General features: G+C 48.9%; 1 protein-coding gene across 3 annotated transcripts in view; it reads left to right on the top strand.

The window, feature by feature from the left end:
* LARGE1 (LARGE xylosyl- and glucuronyltransferase 1) overlaps positions 1-18528 on the top strand; it is a 541787-nt gene that overhangs the window by 504588 nt on the left and 18671 nt on the right. For all 3 annotated transcript variants that reach the window (XM_047867970.1, XM_047867968.1, XM_047867969.1), the window contains one exon: positions 5263-5541. In XM_047867970.1, the coding sequence (XP_047723926.1) occupies positions 5263-5541 (279 nt within the window). The remainder of the gene's footprint in view (positions 1-5262; positions 5542-18528) is intronic.

Genomic DNA, 18528 nt, shown 5'->3' with positions numbered 1-18528 from the left:
TCTCCCAGCACACGGGAGACGTCCCTCCCGTCCTAGCAGCACACGAGAACGGTCGATAGGAGGGATTCTGGTCACAGCATCCTTGCCACCTGGCCAGGAGAGCTTGCTTTTTCGTGTTCCTTTGACAAAGTTATTGACATACTGAAGATAGCTCCAGGGAATCCTGTGGTTGATGGGTCTTCTCTGGCTTCTGTGAGTGGAGGAAGGGATGTTAGCTGAGGTGAAGGGGGCCCTGCTTTAGATCACCCAGGAGCCTGTTAGAGAGACAAATTCTTGGCCCCACCCAGACCTAGCCAACAGCAACCTCTAGAGTGGGGCCCAGGAATCTGTGTTGTAATAAACCTCCCAGGTCATCTTGAACATGCTTAAGTTTGAAAAGCATCGTTCTAGAGAGTGGAAGGTAATCCCTTCTCCATGTAACAGCCAGAGTGATCTTCTAATACAGATCTTCCTTAACGTCCAGTGGCTGGGGCTATAGCTCAGTAAACCCATCATAAGCTGAAAAGATCGTAAGTCAAACATGCATTTAATACACCTAACCTACCACACATCCTAGCTTAACCTCGCCAACCTTAAATGTGTTCAGAACGCTTACCTTGGCCTGCAGTTGGGCAAAACCATCTCACACACAGCCTATTTTATAATAAAATGTTGGATGTCTCATGCAATTTTTGGAATAGTGTACCAAAAGTGAGAAGCAGAATGGCTGTCTGGGTACAGATTGGTTGTCCGTGTATCAGTTGTTGACCCTTGTGACTGTGCAGCTGACTGAGTGTCACAGCCACGGCTGCCCAGCATCACGAGGGAGCATCACACTGCATGTTGATACCCCGGAGAGGAAATGCAAATTCTAAACCCCAAGGATGGTTTCTACCGAATGCACCATCATAAAGTTTAAAAATTGTTTTTTGTTTTTTAAACAATTGTTCTAAGTTTATGTATTTTGAGGAGGGGCAGAGACAGAGAGAGAATCGCAAGCAGACTCCGCGTGGTCAGCACAGAGCCTGATGTCAGGCTCGAACCTACCAACCACGAGATCATGACCTGAGCTGAAATCAAGAGTCAGACGCTTGACCGACCGAGCCACCCAGGAGCCCCAAGTTGAAAATTTGTCAAGTCAGCCCATCATTAGCTGGGATCTGTCTGTACATCAGGTCACCATCTTTAAAACTCTCTGATGATTTCTCACCACATTCAGAACAGTATTACAGCAGCCTCTAGGCCCCACGTAACCTGGCACCTGCCTACGCCCCAGCGTCTTCTGCCCTTCTGTCCCTCACTCACCCATCTTCCCTCTCTTCTTGCTTGAACATGCTATACCCAGTTATCCCAAAGGCTGCTCCCTTTCCTTGGAAAGCTTCTCGCCCTGACTCCTCAAGGCTGGGACCTTCTCCTTATCCAAGTCTCAAATTCATGTGCCCATCAGGCCTTCCCCGGCCAGCCATCACAGTTACTCCATCCTGTTTCCTGTCTTGGTTGCCTTCTTTAGCCCTTTGCTCCCTCAGAATCTACTTTGGTTTGTTCTGTCTTTTCCCTCCACTGGAAAGAAGCTCCAGGAGCGCAGGAACCTTGTCTTTCTTGTTCATCGCAGGGCCCAGCACGTTCACCTGCACATTATAGATAATAAATATCTGTTGGCTGGGTGCATGTTTGAAAGGCAGAAACAGAACCTAAGGAAGAGTACAGCTGCCATATATTGAGTACCTGCTGTGTACCTTGCTTTGTGCCAGACGCCTCATAGAAGCGTAGTAAGTAGGCTTGTCCCATGGTGGTTGTCACAAAGCTAGGGCCAAGCCCCACCATGTAAGCACGGTTTAACACCTGTGTTTGTGTCCTGTTGGAAGCAAGTCACGTGGCCATCCCAGAATCGGTGTGGGGAGTATTAGCCGAGGGTGTAGATTGAGAGAGAGGAATAACTTGTAGCCCTTTGGTGATCTACAGAGGTTATCACTGTCCACGCTGTGCACATGTGGAAATGGAAGCTCAAAAGAACCATCATGACTTGCTCAGGGATACTGACACAGCTCAGAGCTCCCACCCAGTTCTGACTCCGGAACCCACGGTTGCACTGCCACACCATGCATCCTGCCTTGCTCTGGTGAACCAAATTGGCTGTCTTGTAGGGAGTGAGTTCCCCATGTCAGCAGAGGCCAACTGGCATTCTAGAGTCCCTTCCAACCCAGTCTTACAGGTTTCTGACCTGGCTGTCTCCTTGCCTGCTCCTTTGATTCTAGACAGAGCACACGAGGCTTCCTGTCTCAGTAGGACTCCCTGGGGTGGCCCTGGCCTCAATCTAGCCCTTCCCGCCATTTCTTTGTCCTGTCCTGAGCCTTTGCCCTCCCCTTCCAGACATGAAGCAATGGTGGAAGTGGAGAAGAGCATGGGGCAAGAGAGTCGGGACCATGGGTCCTAGCGCTAACGAGCTCTTCCATTCGCTCACTACATGCTCGCCAAGCCAAACCCCTCTCTGAGGCTGAGCTCTTTGATCATAAAGATGGCATAATCTAAGAAAACCTCTATGATTCTTGCCAAACTGAAAATTCCATAGTTTCAGAATGAACCTTTGTCTCTTGAACCTTTCTCCATCGTCCCCTGTCCTTGCTGTGACTTTATCTTCCAGTGTAAGAGACCAAAGAGCGACTCAGCACAGAACTTTGTGTGGACAAGAGCTGCACAGGGGGACCCTAAGGAACAGGTGTGGGACACACAACCAGGAGGAGGGTCAAGAGAATGGCGGGGTCTTTGAGACAGACCCAAGACTGAGGAGGAGGAGGAGGAGGAAGGAAGGAACGCACAGAAGCTGACACCAGGGGAAGAACACATTTGTGTTTGGGGAAACAAGGAGAAGCTGCTTGGGGACATTTGTTTCAGCCTACCAGCCATCCGCATGGAATAACCATCTGTGTTCTGCACACTGGAGTCCGACAGACCTGGGTGTAAATCCAGCTTCCCCACTTTGCAGTTACGTGACTTAAAAGAAGTCCTTCGCCTCCTTACCTGTAACACAGTGGTTAGAACCTCAGCTTTAGGGGTGCCTGGGCGGTTCAGTCGGTTAAACAGCTGACTCTTGATTTCAGCTCACATCATGATCTTACGATTCGTGAGTTCAAGCCCTGAGTCGGGCTCTGTGCCTGCTTGGGATTCTCTCTCTCTCTCTCTCTCTCTCTCTCTCTCTCTCTCTCTCTCTCATTAAATAAACCTTAAAAATTTTTTTAAAGGAATCTCAACTTTATGGAATTAGTGTGAATGTTAAAAGCCAGTAACTGAAAATGTGGCCAGCACACTGGAAGCAGCAGAGAAATGGTGGAGATTTATTGTATCACAATCACATTTTCTGTAGTATCATTATGATAGACCTCAGTCTCCCACTATTGTTCAGGTCCTGCCAGCAAGCTTAGTTTTGAGGCAGGAGAGGTGGGAAAGCTTAGGGCTGGTGGCAGACAGGCAAGGAGTGGCTGGGTCATTGTTACTCTTTGTTCGCTGTACTCTTTATAGTAAAGCCCATGTGGGTGTGATGTATACCACATCAGCAGCACCTGAGAACCTGGAGTATTTGTGTCTGTTCTCATGCTAAACCTTTGGCAGAGCTGGCTCCCCACGCAGAAAGCTCAGAGTCAAAAACCCAGGCAGTGGGGGACTCCACCACAGGAACTGACCTCTCTTCCCAGCAGACACGCACACCTCCCACATCGCTGTCCCTCTAGCAAGCTCTTCCTTCCACATGTTAGAAATTATTCTTGCCCTTCACTCCCCAGATCTCAAAGGATTTGTACAAACAGCTGTCCCTTCCAAATGCACGGTCCCCACCCCGCTTCACAGATAGCGACAGTGCGGTGCACGTGGGATCATTCAAAATCTCAGGTTCTCTGGGCCCAGCGGAGAACAGGGTCTGTGGCTTAAGCCAAATGCACATTTCAGGGAAATCAGGCATTGTAGAGAATGCAGACCCTCTTTGAAAACTGGCTGTGGTCAATTTGATTAGTAAGTATAAAGTATGAGAAATGGAGGGCATTTTATCCTAGTGAATATCTTAATCCCCCGTCATGAAAGAGGAAGCAACTCCAGGCAATAGCAAATCACAGAATTACTAAGAGGAAACTAAAAGTCCATCGAGAAAGCCATTGACACAAGATAGGTGTGCCTGTTTTCTTTTGTTTAGAAGCAGGGAAATGCATGGAATCTATTTCCTGGTAATTGTCCGAATAAAGTGGGCATCCGACCAGGAGACTGCTGATTATGTACCTCTTGCTGGGCAGAGAAAAAATTGAAATAGGCTATTGCTGTCTCTTAACCATAGATCCTATCTGCCAGGCACTTCTAATGCCTTTGGGGGGTAAAAAATCTTTATAGATTTCTCTTCATTTTTGTAGAATCCTCTCCATTGGAAGCACCTCTTGTTTTTTCTCTGGGCTTTCTTCTTCCCTGCCCATAATCCTTGGCTTGGTGCCTGTCATGTTGCCTCGCAAAATTGGCTCAGACCCTGAGGCAATAAGGACTCTGACAAATGAAGACAGCGAAACTCCAGGCAAACTTTTGTCCCTGGCATTCACATGTTTTTCCATTCCCAGTATTTGTTTCTTCTCACTGTCTCCAAGGCCCTGTCCCAGTACCCATCTGTACGGGTCTGGTCCACATCCAAGAATCCAAGCTGACTGGACATCTGGATTCCCCGGTTTCTCCATCAGAGAAATGATGGTCATGCACAGGGTTGTTGAGGGAGTTCTGGAAAGGGTCTGGTGCATAGTTAATGAGTCGGTGATCATAGTTGTTATCACCCCTGTTTCAATGCTCCTTGTAACTTATGACCCCAGTTTGGCTAAATCTTCTATGGCTGGTCAATGCTTTAGCAGAGCAGTGTGGCTCTTGTACATCTTTGCTGAGAGAGGAGAGGCAACGGAGTTTTGAGCTGGAAGGGGATCTTTATATCATTTAATATAATCATCCCCACCCCTGTGGAAAGAGGAGTCTGAAAAGAGAAGGCTGATAGTAGGATATGACTCTGTCAGTATCACACCTTCAATTGGAAGCAGATAAAGACAAGAACCAGAAAGGTAAGTGTCTTTATGGCCATTTTATAGATAAAGGAACTGAGGTTTGGGGATTTGCCCTCATTGCACCGTGATTAATGTTAGAGCAGGGATTTGGATTAGGAGCTGGTTGACCAGGTGTCTGTGGAGGTGGAGTTGCCCCCACCCCCTCAGGAGGCTGGGTGGATGGTGCGTGGACCAGGTCCCCGTGGCTCACCTTCCCTGTCTCGTCCAGGCTCCAGATGCTCGAGGCCATCTGCAAGCACTGGGAGGGACCCATCAGCCTGGCCCTCTACCTGTCGGACGCCGAGGCCCAGCAGTTCCTCCGCTACGCACAGGGCTCCGAGGTGCTCATGAGCCGCCACAATGTGGCCTACCACATCGTGTACAAGGAGGGCCAGTTCTACCCCGTGAACCTGCTGCGCAACGTGGCCATGAAGCACGTCGGCACACCCTACATGTTCCTGTCGGACATCGACTTCCTGCCCATGTACGGGCTCTATGAGTACCTCAGGTGAGGACCATGGGGACATCAGCTCATCCAGGATGGTCCCTAGGCGCTAGTCCAATCCTTCCCTCTTAAAGATGGTCCTCTCGGGTTTGGAAGGGCCATCAGGCAAGCCAGCGTCTTCATTTTCCTGACGAGCAGGCTGGAACCCCACTTTGCATACGGAAATGTTAGTGGCAGAGCTTGGTCTCAGAAACATCTCTTGTGCTCCCAGTCCAATGCTCTTTCTGTAGCTGCTACGAAAACGTGTTGTCCCTCTTCCAGTTTTGGATCAGATGACCTTCATCTAACCATTCTAGAAACATCACTGCCTATTCTGTAAAACAGATCAGAGTGATGGTGAAGGCTAACATTTATTGAAGTGCTTGCTGAGTGCCAAGCGCGGTTCTGAGTGCGTGACAAGTAGTTCATTCCCACCCCCTGCAGTCCCTGCGCTGGGGACTATTATTATCTTTATTTTCCGAATGGGAGTGTGTGCAGCTGAGATCGCGAGCTGTTAGCACAAGATTATACACCTACTGCGGGAGCTGGGGTCAGCCGGCCCGACTCCAGAGCCACGTGCTGAATTTCCATCTTGGCTGCCTCTCTGACTGTCCAGTGACCCTTTCCAGAAGCTCTGCCCATGTGGAGGGGCAGGCATCCAACAGCTGGAGAGAGCCCTCGGCTCATGTCAGGCATAGATGGCTGTGTGGGGAATGGCATTTATTATGAAATAACAACCAATCTGAACTGAAAGGGACTGTTGAATTCATATAGCCCTAAAGTCCCCATGTGAGAAAACTAAAGTCACAAGATGTAAGTGGTCAAGCCTTTTGTTTTGTTTTCATTCTTTATTGCTGGCTTTTGTCAGCACGAAATATCTCTGCTACCCAGTGAGTGTTTGCCTGGATCCAGGTACCATGAGAGGTGGTTTGCACATATGAATTATCCCGCTGGAGCCTCACATCAAACCCAAAAGGCAGGCATGGTTACCCTCCTCAGACTATGGGCAACCATGAGGCTCAAAGGGGCAGAGTCCCCTGCTTGCTCCAGAATTTGAACCAGTGTCTGTTAAATTCCAAGTGGGCAAGTCGCCCTGCTTCATACATGTCTGGCTGCACCCAAACCAGGTAGGATCTGAATCCTTTCTCTCCTGCTCTCTTGCCCTCCCTCCCTCTGTGTGTGTGTGTGTGTGTGTGTGTGTGTGTGTGTCCGTCTGCCTCTGTCTCTCAGTCTTTCTCTTACTGTCTCCATCAGTCTTTTTTTTTTTTTTTTTAAATGTTTGAGACAGAGAGAGAGCACGCACAAGCTGGAGGTGGGACAGAGAGAGAGAGAATCCCAAGCAAGGCTCCCTGTTGTCAGTGCAGAGCCTGACATGGGCCTTGATCTCACGAACCGTGAACTCATGACCTGAGCTGAAATCAAGAGTCAGATGCTTAAGCGACTGAGTCACCCAGGTGCCCCTGTTGCTCCCAGTGTTAAAAAAGCCTCTTCTTCCAAAACACTTTCAGCCATTTGTCCTGAAGCCAGAGCACAGGTGTGATCTAAGCTCCCTCTGCACCCTACTCTCTGGAGCAAGGGAAGGCAGCCTGTGTTCTCTGTCCACTTTTCTGAACCAGACTTCCTTCCAGGGTGATCTTGGGGTTTCATAACTTCAATCCCTCCCCTATGCACAGGAGGAGCCCCTTCCAATCTCCCTCTGTCTCCACCAGCAGCGTCTGCGACCCTGGAGCAGCATAACCCTCGGCCAGGGAGGATGGGAGGTGTCTTCCCGAAGAGCATGGGCTTTGGGGCTCCAGGAATGGATCTGTCCTCCGGCTCTGCTCCAGCTGGGCCTTGGAAGCCCAGTGTGTGGGCTCAGGGTGCCCTCGTGTGGCCAGACTGTGTTCTCAGCGCCTGAGTCGTGTAGATCTGAAGCCACTGCAGCCTGCAGGCTCTGGGAGTCCCTCAGGAACAGACAGTGGTTGGGCCGCCCTCCACCAAGAAGAGAGAGGAATCAGGGTTAGACTGCGGGGCCCGTCCTCCCGCTGTGGAGCTATTCTGCGGGAGCACCTGAGGGGCCTCCATTCCCAGGAGTTAAGGTGAACTGGTCCTCTCTTAAGAGTGTGTGGTCTGCTCCCCACCTCCAAGCACTATTTTATTATCTTACCTCATGGGCATAATGGTTTTAAAAACCATCACACATGAACAGATTGTTTCTATGTTGTACTCCTATGTTGTACTGATCAAAGACTCTATTAATCTCTAATCAAGACCTTACTCAAAATGAGGTAAGCAGTGTTGCCCACTAATTAACATTTTCTTAACACCCAGTCACCTGAGGCTCGGTTGGCCTTTGCCACCTTGTTACAGGAAGGTGCGTGGTCCCCTCAGGGGTTTTGAAATAGTGCACATGGCTTCTACTGCTCTGCTGCTCTCTTCACAGGCCCTGTAGCAGCCCAGAGACCCTACCCTGAGTGAGAAGAAATGATCTTGTCCAATCTTTTTTTTTATTAAGTTTTTCATTTTAATTCCAGTATAGTTAACGTTCAGTGATATATTAGTTTCAGGTGTACAATACAACAATTCAGCAGTTCTGTACATGACTCAGTGCTCAACATGATAAGCATATCTTTAATTCCCATCACCTATCCCCCATCCCCCCACCCACCTCCTCGCTGGTAACCATCAGTTTGTTCTCGATAGTTAAGAGTGTGTTTCTTGGTTTCTCTCTTTTTTTTCCTTTGCTCATTTGTTTCTTAAATTCTACATATGAGTGAGATCATGATATTTGTCTTCTACTGACTGACTTATTTCGCTCAGCATTATATTCTCTAGCTCCATCTATGTTGTAATAAATGGCAAGATTTCATTCTTTTTATGGCTGATTAATATTCTGTTGTGGGGCGTGTGTGTGTGTGTGTGTGTGTATATATATATATATATATATATATATATACATACACCATATCTTTTTTACCCATTCATCTATCTGTGGACACTTGGACTGTTTCCGTATGTCTATTGTAAATAATGTGGCCATAAACATTGGGGTGCATGTACCCCTTTGGATTAGTGTTTGTGTATTTTGGAGGTAAATACCCAGTAGTGCAATTACTGGATCGTGGGGTAGTCCTATTTTTAACTTTTTGAGGAATCTCCACACTGTTTTCCAGAGTGGCTGCACCAGTTTGCATTCCCACCAACAGTGCAGAAGGGTTCCCTTTTCTCCACATCCTCACCAACACCTGTTGTTTCCTGTGCTATTGATTTTAGCCATGCTGACAGATGTGAGGTGGTATCTCATCATGGTATTGACTTGCATTTCCCTGACGATGAGTGATGTTGAGCATCCTTTCATGTGTCTGTTGAGCATCTGGATGTCTTCTTTGGAGAAGTGTCTGTTCATGTCTTCTACCCATTTCTTAGTTGGATTATTTGGTTTTGGAGTGTTGCATTGTATTATCCAGTCTTCTCTTTAAAGTATACATGTGGAAACTGAGAACAGGGAAGCTGTGTCTTGCCTGTCTAGAGTGAAAAGACATTGTGACTCTCCTGATTCTTCTTCCCCTCCATCTTGTCATTCATTTAGTGTATGAACTTTTGTAAGGTACCTACTATGTGCCCCCATGTATGTGAGCCACACAGAGAGGAACTATGAATCCCAGCATTTACAGGCCAGCAGGAATGACCATTAAAGATGTAAATTCTTGAGGTTCTGTGAGGGACTGTGCCCCCTCCCAGTGGAATTCACCTAGTCTGGGGTGGGAGGAAGGATGTCCTGAAGAAGATAGATCTAAGCGGAGGCTGAGTGGGAATTTGCTGGTAGAAGTAGCGATGTTCCAGGTAGAAGGAGCTGTCCATTCCAGAGGTGCAGGGTGGTGAGAGCCTTGATGAAGAGAACAGCAAGAGATGATGTGGCCAGAAATGTAAGCCAGAGTGGGTCCCGCAGAACTTCGTGTAAAACATGCTGAGGAGTTTGGACTCCGTGAGGGAGGAAAGCAATGGAAGGTCATGGAGAGAATGGCCGGATTAGATGTTCATTTCAGGAAGATCATTCTGGTTGCTTTGTGAAGGATCTCAATCAGCAGGGCCAGAGGAAGGGGGATAAGTGAGGGGACGATTGCATTAATTCAGGTGGGAGGCACTGAGGGCCTGACGCAGGGATCAGAAGCAGCAGGGCTTCTGATGGACCAGTGAGGGATCCTGCCGCTGAAATCAGTAACTTTCCGCAAAGGTGTCTAGATGTTGAAAGGGAAGAGGAATCTCTTCCAAGTGCTGCCACCCAAGTCTTCCTTTGCAAAGCCTTCACCCAGAAGTCCTGCCTGCTTTGGTCCACATGCTGGCCACCTGTTGATCCGCTGTGCCCATTCCTTCCAGGACTGGGCAGGATATCTTGGCATTGACTTTGAGTGTTATGGTGGACAGGACACTGGCTGAGACCCAGGAATCCTGTTCCCACTCACCCCGTGTGCCGTAGTGAACTGTGTGGCTTCCAGCAATCCTATTTTTACCAGCCTGTTTCCGCATTGTAAAATGAAGAAATGAACTTTTATCAGGAGGCAGAAATGCAGTCTTGGCCTAAAAGAGCCAAGAATGCTGAGCCCAGCCCCCACCTCTGGCTGCTGGCTTCTCTCCACCTTGATTGTGGCATGATTGCTTTGGGAATGGGGGACAGGGCTGAGGTCTTCATATTTTTCAAGAGAACCTGGAAACTTGGATTTTTGTGTTTTGATTTTTAATGTTGACAACTAATTTAAAGAACAAAAACAAAAACACTATTGAGCCCCAAATCAAATATGTCTTCAGGCTGAATAGAACTTCCCACCCCCATCCTGTGCCACCAGTTTGTGACCTCTGACCTAGGTAATTCCTAGGCACCAGAACTGGGGGGACCGGTCAGGAATATGATTCTATCAGGAGCCCCAAATAAGCACGTACTGTTCTTCTCATATGAAGATAACCATATTGGCTTGCCATCAGCTTCTGGAAAATTTTGTCCCCAGTGAACGGGATGAATGTGTTTCTGATCCAGACACTAAAAGTGGATGTGCTTCATGACCAGTATTATATCATTACTTTGGGATGAGGTTAAGATTATATCATGACTTTGGGATGAGGTTAAAAGAACTGCTTGCCATGAGAGTCGTGGACCCCAACAAGGCCGGCGGACCCTCTTCGAGACTGACTTCTTCAGCATCGATTTCCAACAAAACGCTCTCCCCAAACTCTGTTAAAACGTTAATATTAAAAATGAGGATAGTTACAATTTCTTGAGCCCTTAACATGGGCCAGCAAGCCTGCCAGCTGCCTTGTTATACGTCACCTCTCTTGTTCACACTTCTCTGTGAGGTAACGGTTATTACAGGTGACCAAACTGAGGCCCCAGCGAAGTTAAATTTTAGTGTCAGCAGAGGAAGGTGGGCTTGCCTCTGTGACAGCCTGCTCCCTAATGGAAGGGGCCAGACCACTCTCAGACCCCGGGACACCAGCACAGGCTGACTGGCAGCCCTCTCATTGGACCCCCCCAGACATTCGTATCGTCCTTTTGGGGGCACCTTTCCCCACACAGTCCAGCATCATGGCTCCCCTCAGCAGTTGCTTACCAACCAGCTAATATTATAGCAAAAACAAACAGATCAATTGGAAAATAATGAAATCAGTTATTCGCACGGACACAGCTGCAGGATTTCACTGAAATCTCTCCCCCGCCTCTTCGCCAGTTCCTCCTAAAGGAGCTGGTAGATGTGTGGCTTCCACTGGATCTCAGAAGCGTCAAGTGGGATTCAGCGGGGCGCAGCAGACCTGCATCCGAATCCTGGTTCTTACCAGGTGTGTGACTTGGGGCAGTTTCGTCTCTGCAATCCTATGTTTTCTCAATGAATAAAGGGGCTAACGATAGCCTCGTGTGAGGGAATGGTCAGTATACAGCACTCAGAATTGCTCACAACACTCAGAATTGGACTTCATTGCCAGGCCCCCACCCCCACCCCTTCCCACTGCAAACTGCCAGCTTTGGTGCCCCCGGGTGACTTCATATAACCACCTCCACTTTTTTTCTTATAAAATGAGAAGCTGTGTAGTTATATTCACTTATTCAAAAAAATATTTAGTGAGTACCTATTATGTGCCAGGCAGTGTGCTGCATTGTGACAGTGCTGTCCCCGGAGTCATTCAGACTTGCCTTTCTTTTTCTTTTTTGTTAAGTTTATTTATTTTTGAGAGACAGAGAGAGAGAGAGGGAGTGCACAAGTAGGGGAGAGGGAGATACAGAATCCGAAGCAGGTTCCAGGCTCCGAGCTGTCAGCACAGAGCCCGACGTGGGGCTCGAATTCACAAACTGTGAGATCATGACCTGAGCCAAAGTCAGACGCTTAACCGACTGAGCCACCCAGGTGCCCCCAGCCTTGCCTTTCAATTCTGAGTACCCTTTACTCAGCTTTTAGTTGGCCTCCAGACAGGTACTTAAGTTTCTGTAACTTTTTTTTTCTTCATTTGTGAAATGGGGATCATATTATTCCTTTCCTCTTAAGGTCCTGGGAAAATTAAATATAGTAGTATTTGCACAGCACCTGGCAAAATGCCTTGGAACGTGCTTCATTCCCCGAATTGTCATGGCTGCCTCGGCCCTGCACTGTTCCAGGTGCAGGGCTATCTCAGTGGGCAGAACAGGCCCCGTAGGTTCCTGCCCTCATGGGGTTTACATTCTAGGGGCTACTCTCAACTGTCGTTGCTGTTGCTGTTCTTGTTATTGGTACAGACAGAGAAGATCCAGGAGCTCAGACTCACCACCAGGTGACCCAGTGTGGTGGACAGGGGAGGCCTCGAAAAGAGTTGGGTAGTCGGTAATGGACTCGAAGGACTAACAGGCATAGAGGCCTGATACATCCTGGCACTTTCAAGGGCTGTTCCGGAAGGTAGAGGGAGATCCATGAGACTGGGCAAGCTTCCCGCCCCTTTCACTAATCCTGAAGAATCCTCATCTTTGTTCACTGCCTGAAACTTAAAACATCTGCTTTGCAAATTTTGCTTTTGCTTTCTAGGGGACGAACATGCCACCCTACGCGGATACTGTATTCTGACAGCGTGCAGGAATGACAGATTTCAGTTTTATTCTGTTCTCTCCAGGATGATGTCTAACCACCTTCCCGCATCAAATTTCCCTTGGCACACATAGCTTCTCTATAAATACTTGTTGAACGAGTGCAGAAATCTGAAAAGACCAGGCCGAGGTAGCACCAAGCAAGGCCGACTGGCTGCCTTCCAAGAGCCATGACTACGTGGCACTTCCTCGGGTTAATTCATCATTTAAGCCTGCTATCTCGATGACATTTAACGTTTATTGAGCACTTACTATGTGCCAAGCACTGTTACCAGCACTCTGCCTGTATCTTCTCATTTCACCTCATCACAACTCATTTTAGAGACGAGGTGGGTTAGACTAAGAAGCATGCCCTCAGGCACAGCATTGCCAAGGGGACAATTCACTTATCTTGGGCTTATCCCAAGGGTTCTATGCTTATGCTGTTTATTGCTCCCATTGCCTGATGGGCCCATCTCCACCGCCATCATGATGGCCACGCCCATCATCACGGGTTGTATTTGTGAAGTGCTATTCCATGCATTGGAGAGCTGTCTTCACCTCTACATGAGATAACCCGTTTAAGCTTCACAACCGCCCCCCACCCCCTACCACACGCACAGAGAAGAGAAAGCTGTGGCACAACGGTGTAACTTGCTCGAGAGCACAGGCTGGTGAGGGTCCAGGTAGGATGTGAATCGGGCAGCCTGCCCCAAAGCTGCCCTCCTAACTTCGGGGGTATTGACTGCCCTCCCATAACCCACAGCCAACACTTAACAAAGTGCCCTCACAGAGAAAGCGCTCCCCGAAGTTCAGCCCTGATTGCTAACAGTAAATATGGTGGCCATGGGGTAGTTAAATAGGGGTCGGTAGGGATGTTGAGAATTACGTGAGGTGGTGAATATGGAGTCCCTAGCGTGGAGCGTGGTGTTGTAACTATAGCTATTTCGTTGTTTAAAAATTTGCCCCCAAGACTCATTTTCAGCTTCTCTTTCTTCCTGACCCCTCTCTGACTGACAGGTTCTCTCTCTGGATATGTTAATGCCACCAATTTCGGAGCCATGGGATCTTGCTGGGGCCTGGGAGCCCCCTGGCTCTCCAGACCTCATCCATTATGTGTGTCTTTTACAGTCGCATTCTCTGTGGGCAGCCTGATCACCCTCATTTGCAAGTCTTTGCTGTTGTCCCCACACACTTCCTGGAAGCCTGTCTGCCGGGAGCTCATTTCCTAGGCAACTGGAATAGGGTCTGAGTCCACCCTGTTACCTGCCTCGCTGTTCAAAGAGGAAGCAGGGCTGGCTGTGTGGGGCCTGCCTCTAAGGTTATCAGCACAGTAATCAGGACAGCGGCACTCTGCCCCTGCCTTCCCCCGCCCTGAGGGAGGCTGCTGAGCCCTCAGAGAGGCGGTTCAGGTGAACCTGAACCTGGTTCAGAGCCCCAACACTCTGGTTAAAGCCATGCTTACATCTAGTGCTACTGAAGCTAGGTGGTTTAAGGGGTGGGGGTGGGGGCAGATGGAGACAGGGGCCTCTCCTAGCCTCCCTGACACACACACACACACACACACACACACACACACACACATATACACGATGGGGTTGTGGAGTGGTGGGGGTGTGGAGCTGATGGCCAAGAAAGAATTCTTGAAACGTCTTTGGTGCAAAAAAAGGTGATTTTATTAAAGCACGGGGACAGGACCCTTGGGCAGAAAGAGTTGCATTATAAGTGTGAGGGGTGACCATTTATATACTATGGAGTTGGGGCACCTGGGTGGCTCAGTCAGTTAAGCATCTGACTTCGGCTCAGGTCATGCTCTTGTGGTTTGTGAGTTCAAGCCCCACGTTGGGCTCTGTGCTGACAGCTCATAGCCTGGAGCCTGCTTTGGATTCTGTGTCTCCCTTACTCTCTGCCCCTCCCCTGCTCATGCTCTGTCTCTCTCCCCAGAATAAATAAACATTATAAAAAAAATTGTATACTAGGGAGTTAGGGGAGGTAAAGACAAAAAAAAGGGGGGGGGGATTTCCAAATGAGCTTTCTATGCTAAAGAGGACTTCTAGGATACCGGAGGCCTTGCTATTGTCAAGTTAAAGTTGTTTCCTCTCTAGTAAGACATTAGCGTTGGGACAGGGCGGGGGTTGCTGGAGAAATGTGTGACTCTGTGTTCTGTCTCAAGTATCTATCCGTGGGCTGCAGGTTATAAAGCAACTTAACTTTACCTACCATTCCCTCCTTGCCTGTTCCCCACATCACTGTGGAGGGGAGGGTGATTGGGGGGCTCCAGGAAACTAAGTCTAAGGATTTCTGGAGATTAGGCTGTTGAGAAGATTGCCTTTTTCTTGTGGTTTACTAAGACATTTGTAAACTAATGAAGACTTGGGTCCTGCAGGACTGTGATCTCTATCAGTTAACCATTTGTTTTCTTTCCTTTCCTGTGTCCTTGGGCAGCCAGGAGTGCCTGAGTACTATCACACACATCCCACGGAGTGGGGGAGGGGTTGCCAGGTGTCAGCTTGCCTTATGCTCCCTCACCACACACACACACACACACACACACACACGAATGCCCTTCCTTGCCCCTCCCCGGTTGGTTACACCTGTGGCCACACTAGCCTGCTGCTTCTCACCATCTGAGCTCACTTATGGGTTTGGTTTGCACCCTGCCCACCCACTAGCTCCAGGAAGAAGCTGAAATCAGGAAAGGGGCTGAGGGTGAGCCTCAGACATGTGCCTCAGCTTTCTCTTCGAGCAGGGACCACCCCAGCTGTGCCCACGTACTCCTGGAGAACATCACCAGAGAATGTGACCGCACAGCAGTCTGCGAAGGAACAAGGAAGGAAGGAGCATTTTACAAGTGCCTTCTGTGTACCAGGCACTGTGCTACATGCTCGACAAATGTTCTCCTTTTTATGGCGACCCAGTCAGTGCACAGGGCTTCCATTCCCGTTATCCAAGCGAGAGGATGAATGTGCAGAAGATAAATGTGCCCAGAGGTCCTGTGGATTAAGGGGCAGGACCAACCACAATTTCAACCCAGTTTTGGAAACTCCATCATTTCCAAAGGATAACATTTGCAATACCATCCTCTCCTCCATAGTACAACCATAGACGAATTCCTTCATTCTCTGTACACTTATTGAGTGCCTAGTGTGTGCCAGAGCTAGATACACAGCTGTGGACGAGGTGCGTCCCTGACCTCAGGCCTGGCAGAGCTGACAGGTTACGCACGCAGGCTGTCTGCATGCTGTGACCGCTGCCACCTCCCACCATCCCTAGTGAGCAGAACTGTCCAGAACCACCTCCCACGATCCCCAGCGAGCAGAGCTGTCCAGAAGGAAGCAGTCCCCAAGAAGATGTGGGCCCATCATCCGAGGGATGCGTCAAGGCCAGCAGAGGTGAGCAGGAGAGGTGCAAGGGCAAAGCTCCTCCTGCCGGCTGTGCACAAAGCCTTAAGAGAAAGCGTGAGGCCATTCTGGGGTTTCAGAAATAGGTGCACACTCCAGCATAACTTTCCTTCCCGCCTCCCATCCCTTTTGAATATGACTTTCACCTAAGTCCCCAGGAGCCCATAAGAGCTGCTTGGACTCCTTACAGCTCAGGTTTGATTAAACAGCATGCTCTCTGATATTGGATGCTGCCGACTGGGCTGTGCAAATGCAAGGCTCTGAGAGCTGATGAGCCTCCTCCTTCTCTCCTGGCATTTCGACACCAGCCCCAGTGCCTTCAGCCCATAGTTCCCAGCAGTCTGTCACTGGTCAGCATTGGCCCCAGCCATTCATCGCACTGCCACAAAATACCAGCTCAGCCAATTCTGTTATGGGAGCAGAAGTTCCGCACGAGCAGAAATCAAGGATTCCCCCCTACCCCCACCCCTGCCCAAAGGTAGACAGAACAAGAGATATCCAAATGGTAACCAGCACCACAAGGGCTGATGCCCAAAGCAGTTCCCTGATCAAAGCCGATGCAAGGGGGAAGCTGCTGTCCAGAAATTCTGGGATGGAGTTCTCCAGCTGAGGGCAGAGGGCGTGGTCTTAGTACCAAATGAGAGAGGAGTCGAGGAAGATGGAAATGGAGAAGTGTCAGATTTGACAATGAAGGGACACTACTGATCGTGGCCAGATCCGGGGCCTCGGTGGCAGACTCCACTTGTTTGAAGAAAGGAAATCGCCAGTGTGGGAGGCTCAGTAAGCCAGCACATCGGTGCTCACGTCTCCAGACACCGCCTGCACTCTGGCCTCTGCCCCACCTGGCTGCTGTGAGGAAGGGTGTGCCGTGAGGTTAAGCATACGGGCTGTAGCCACCGGTGTCTCCTTCCTTCCCGTTCCCACTGGCTCTTCCATCAGCTGCCTTGACCCATGGACTCCAAGAGGCTCAGTGCTCCAGATGTAAAGTCCCCACATGAACAGAGTTGGCTGAGACAGATCCCATGATTATTGATCTTTCCCAGTTATTTCTAAGCTGGTGCAGCCTTAACTAAAACAGTGATTGTCATCACCTTCACTTGATAATGATGATGTGATGATGGTGATTGCACCTGCCAGCTGGGTTATAAGGCAAATTGCTCAGCCTCTTGGAGTCTTAGTGGCTTCATCAGTAAACTGGAAATACTGGTGCCTGTGTCCTACATGGCAATGGTTCAAGAAGTGAAGCATATAAAGTGTTTAAGATGCTTGGTACTGAACATACATAAGCATTCTTTACTACCGTCTCTTGACCACCCACAATGAATGTACCAGGCATTTCTAAGAAATTCAGTTTCCCCAAACCTTATGTGCTTTCTCATTTTCAGAGCTGTGCAAATATTTAGAGCCCCCTCCCCTAACCAGCTAACTCCTGCTTCCTCGAACACAGTGGTGGGAAACTCTCTGTGACTCTGCACCAGAGAGCCCTGCACTCCTGTCTTCCTCCCCCCCTGCACTTTGAGCTCTGTGCAGACAGAGGTTATATCTGTTCATTCAGCTCTCTACTCCGTTTCTATGCCTGGCTTCATAAATGTCCATTAATTAATGAGTGTAGTATCTCAGTTCTGTTAATAACCAGGTCTGTGAAATGTTTATTATCAAGATAAGGAAACAAAAGCCCAGAGAGTTGAGCTAATTGCCCCAATTGTACAATTAGTGAAGGGGTAGAGTTCAGATAGGATCTCTGTCATCTAAAAGATCACACTTGGGGCCCCTGGGTGGCTCAGTCAGTTAAACGTCCGACTCTTGATCTTGCTTAGGTCATGATCTCAAAGTTCATGAGTCCGAGCCCCACATCAGGCTCTGTGCTGACAGTGTAGGTCCTGCTTGGGATTCTCTCTCCCCGCCCCCTTCCCCTTCTTCCCTTGCAATCTCTCTCTCTCTCAAGATAAATAAACTTAAAAAAAATTTTTTTTTAAATAAAGATCACACTCTTTCTTACTATTCAGCCTCCTTCAAACTGGCACCCCCCTGAGGGAGATTCAGCCCTCAAATGCATTGAATTTTAGCTGGCTCCTCTTGAAACTTCAGACTGCCTGGCCACAGGGATGCCACAATGCCATGTGGCTACCACACAGCAGGAGTTGAAGAGCATCTCAGTGAGGGGTTTGGGTCCTGGTTCATCCCATCCCCTGCCCTTCTCCCTTTTGCTTGCCCAGAACTGACACCTGATGTCCGCTATCCTCCACTGCCCTGCCTGCCCTACGGCTGTGCCCCCCTCCCTCCCACCCAATATAGACCGAAACAGGAGATAATTCCAAAACCATTTCTTCCTGTTCAAATTTGACTGTGTTGTCTCCTTTTTAAAAAATTTTTTTAAGTTGTATTTATTTTGAGAAAGAGAGAGAGCATGAGCAGACGAGGGGCAGAGAGAGGGAGACAGAGAAAATCACAAACAGGCTCTTCACTTCAGCATGGAGCCCAATGCAGGGCTCGAACCTGCAAACCGTGAGATCATGACCTGAACCAGAATCAAGAGTTAAATGTTTAACCGAC

The sequence above is a fragment of the Prionailurus viverrinus genome, chromosome B4 (genome assembly GCF_022837055.1).
Source record: "Prionailurus viverrinus isolate Anna chromosome B4, UM_Priviv_1.0, whole genome shotgun sequence".
Lineage (NCBI taxonomy): Eukaryota > Metazoa > Chordata > Mammalia > Carnivora > Felidae > Prionailurus > Prionailurus viverrinus.
This window is presented reverse-complemented; position numbering and strand designations above follow the sequence as displayed.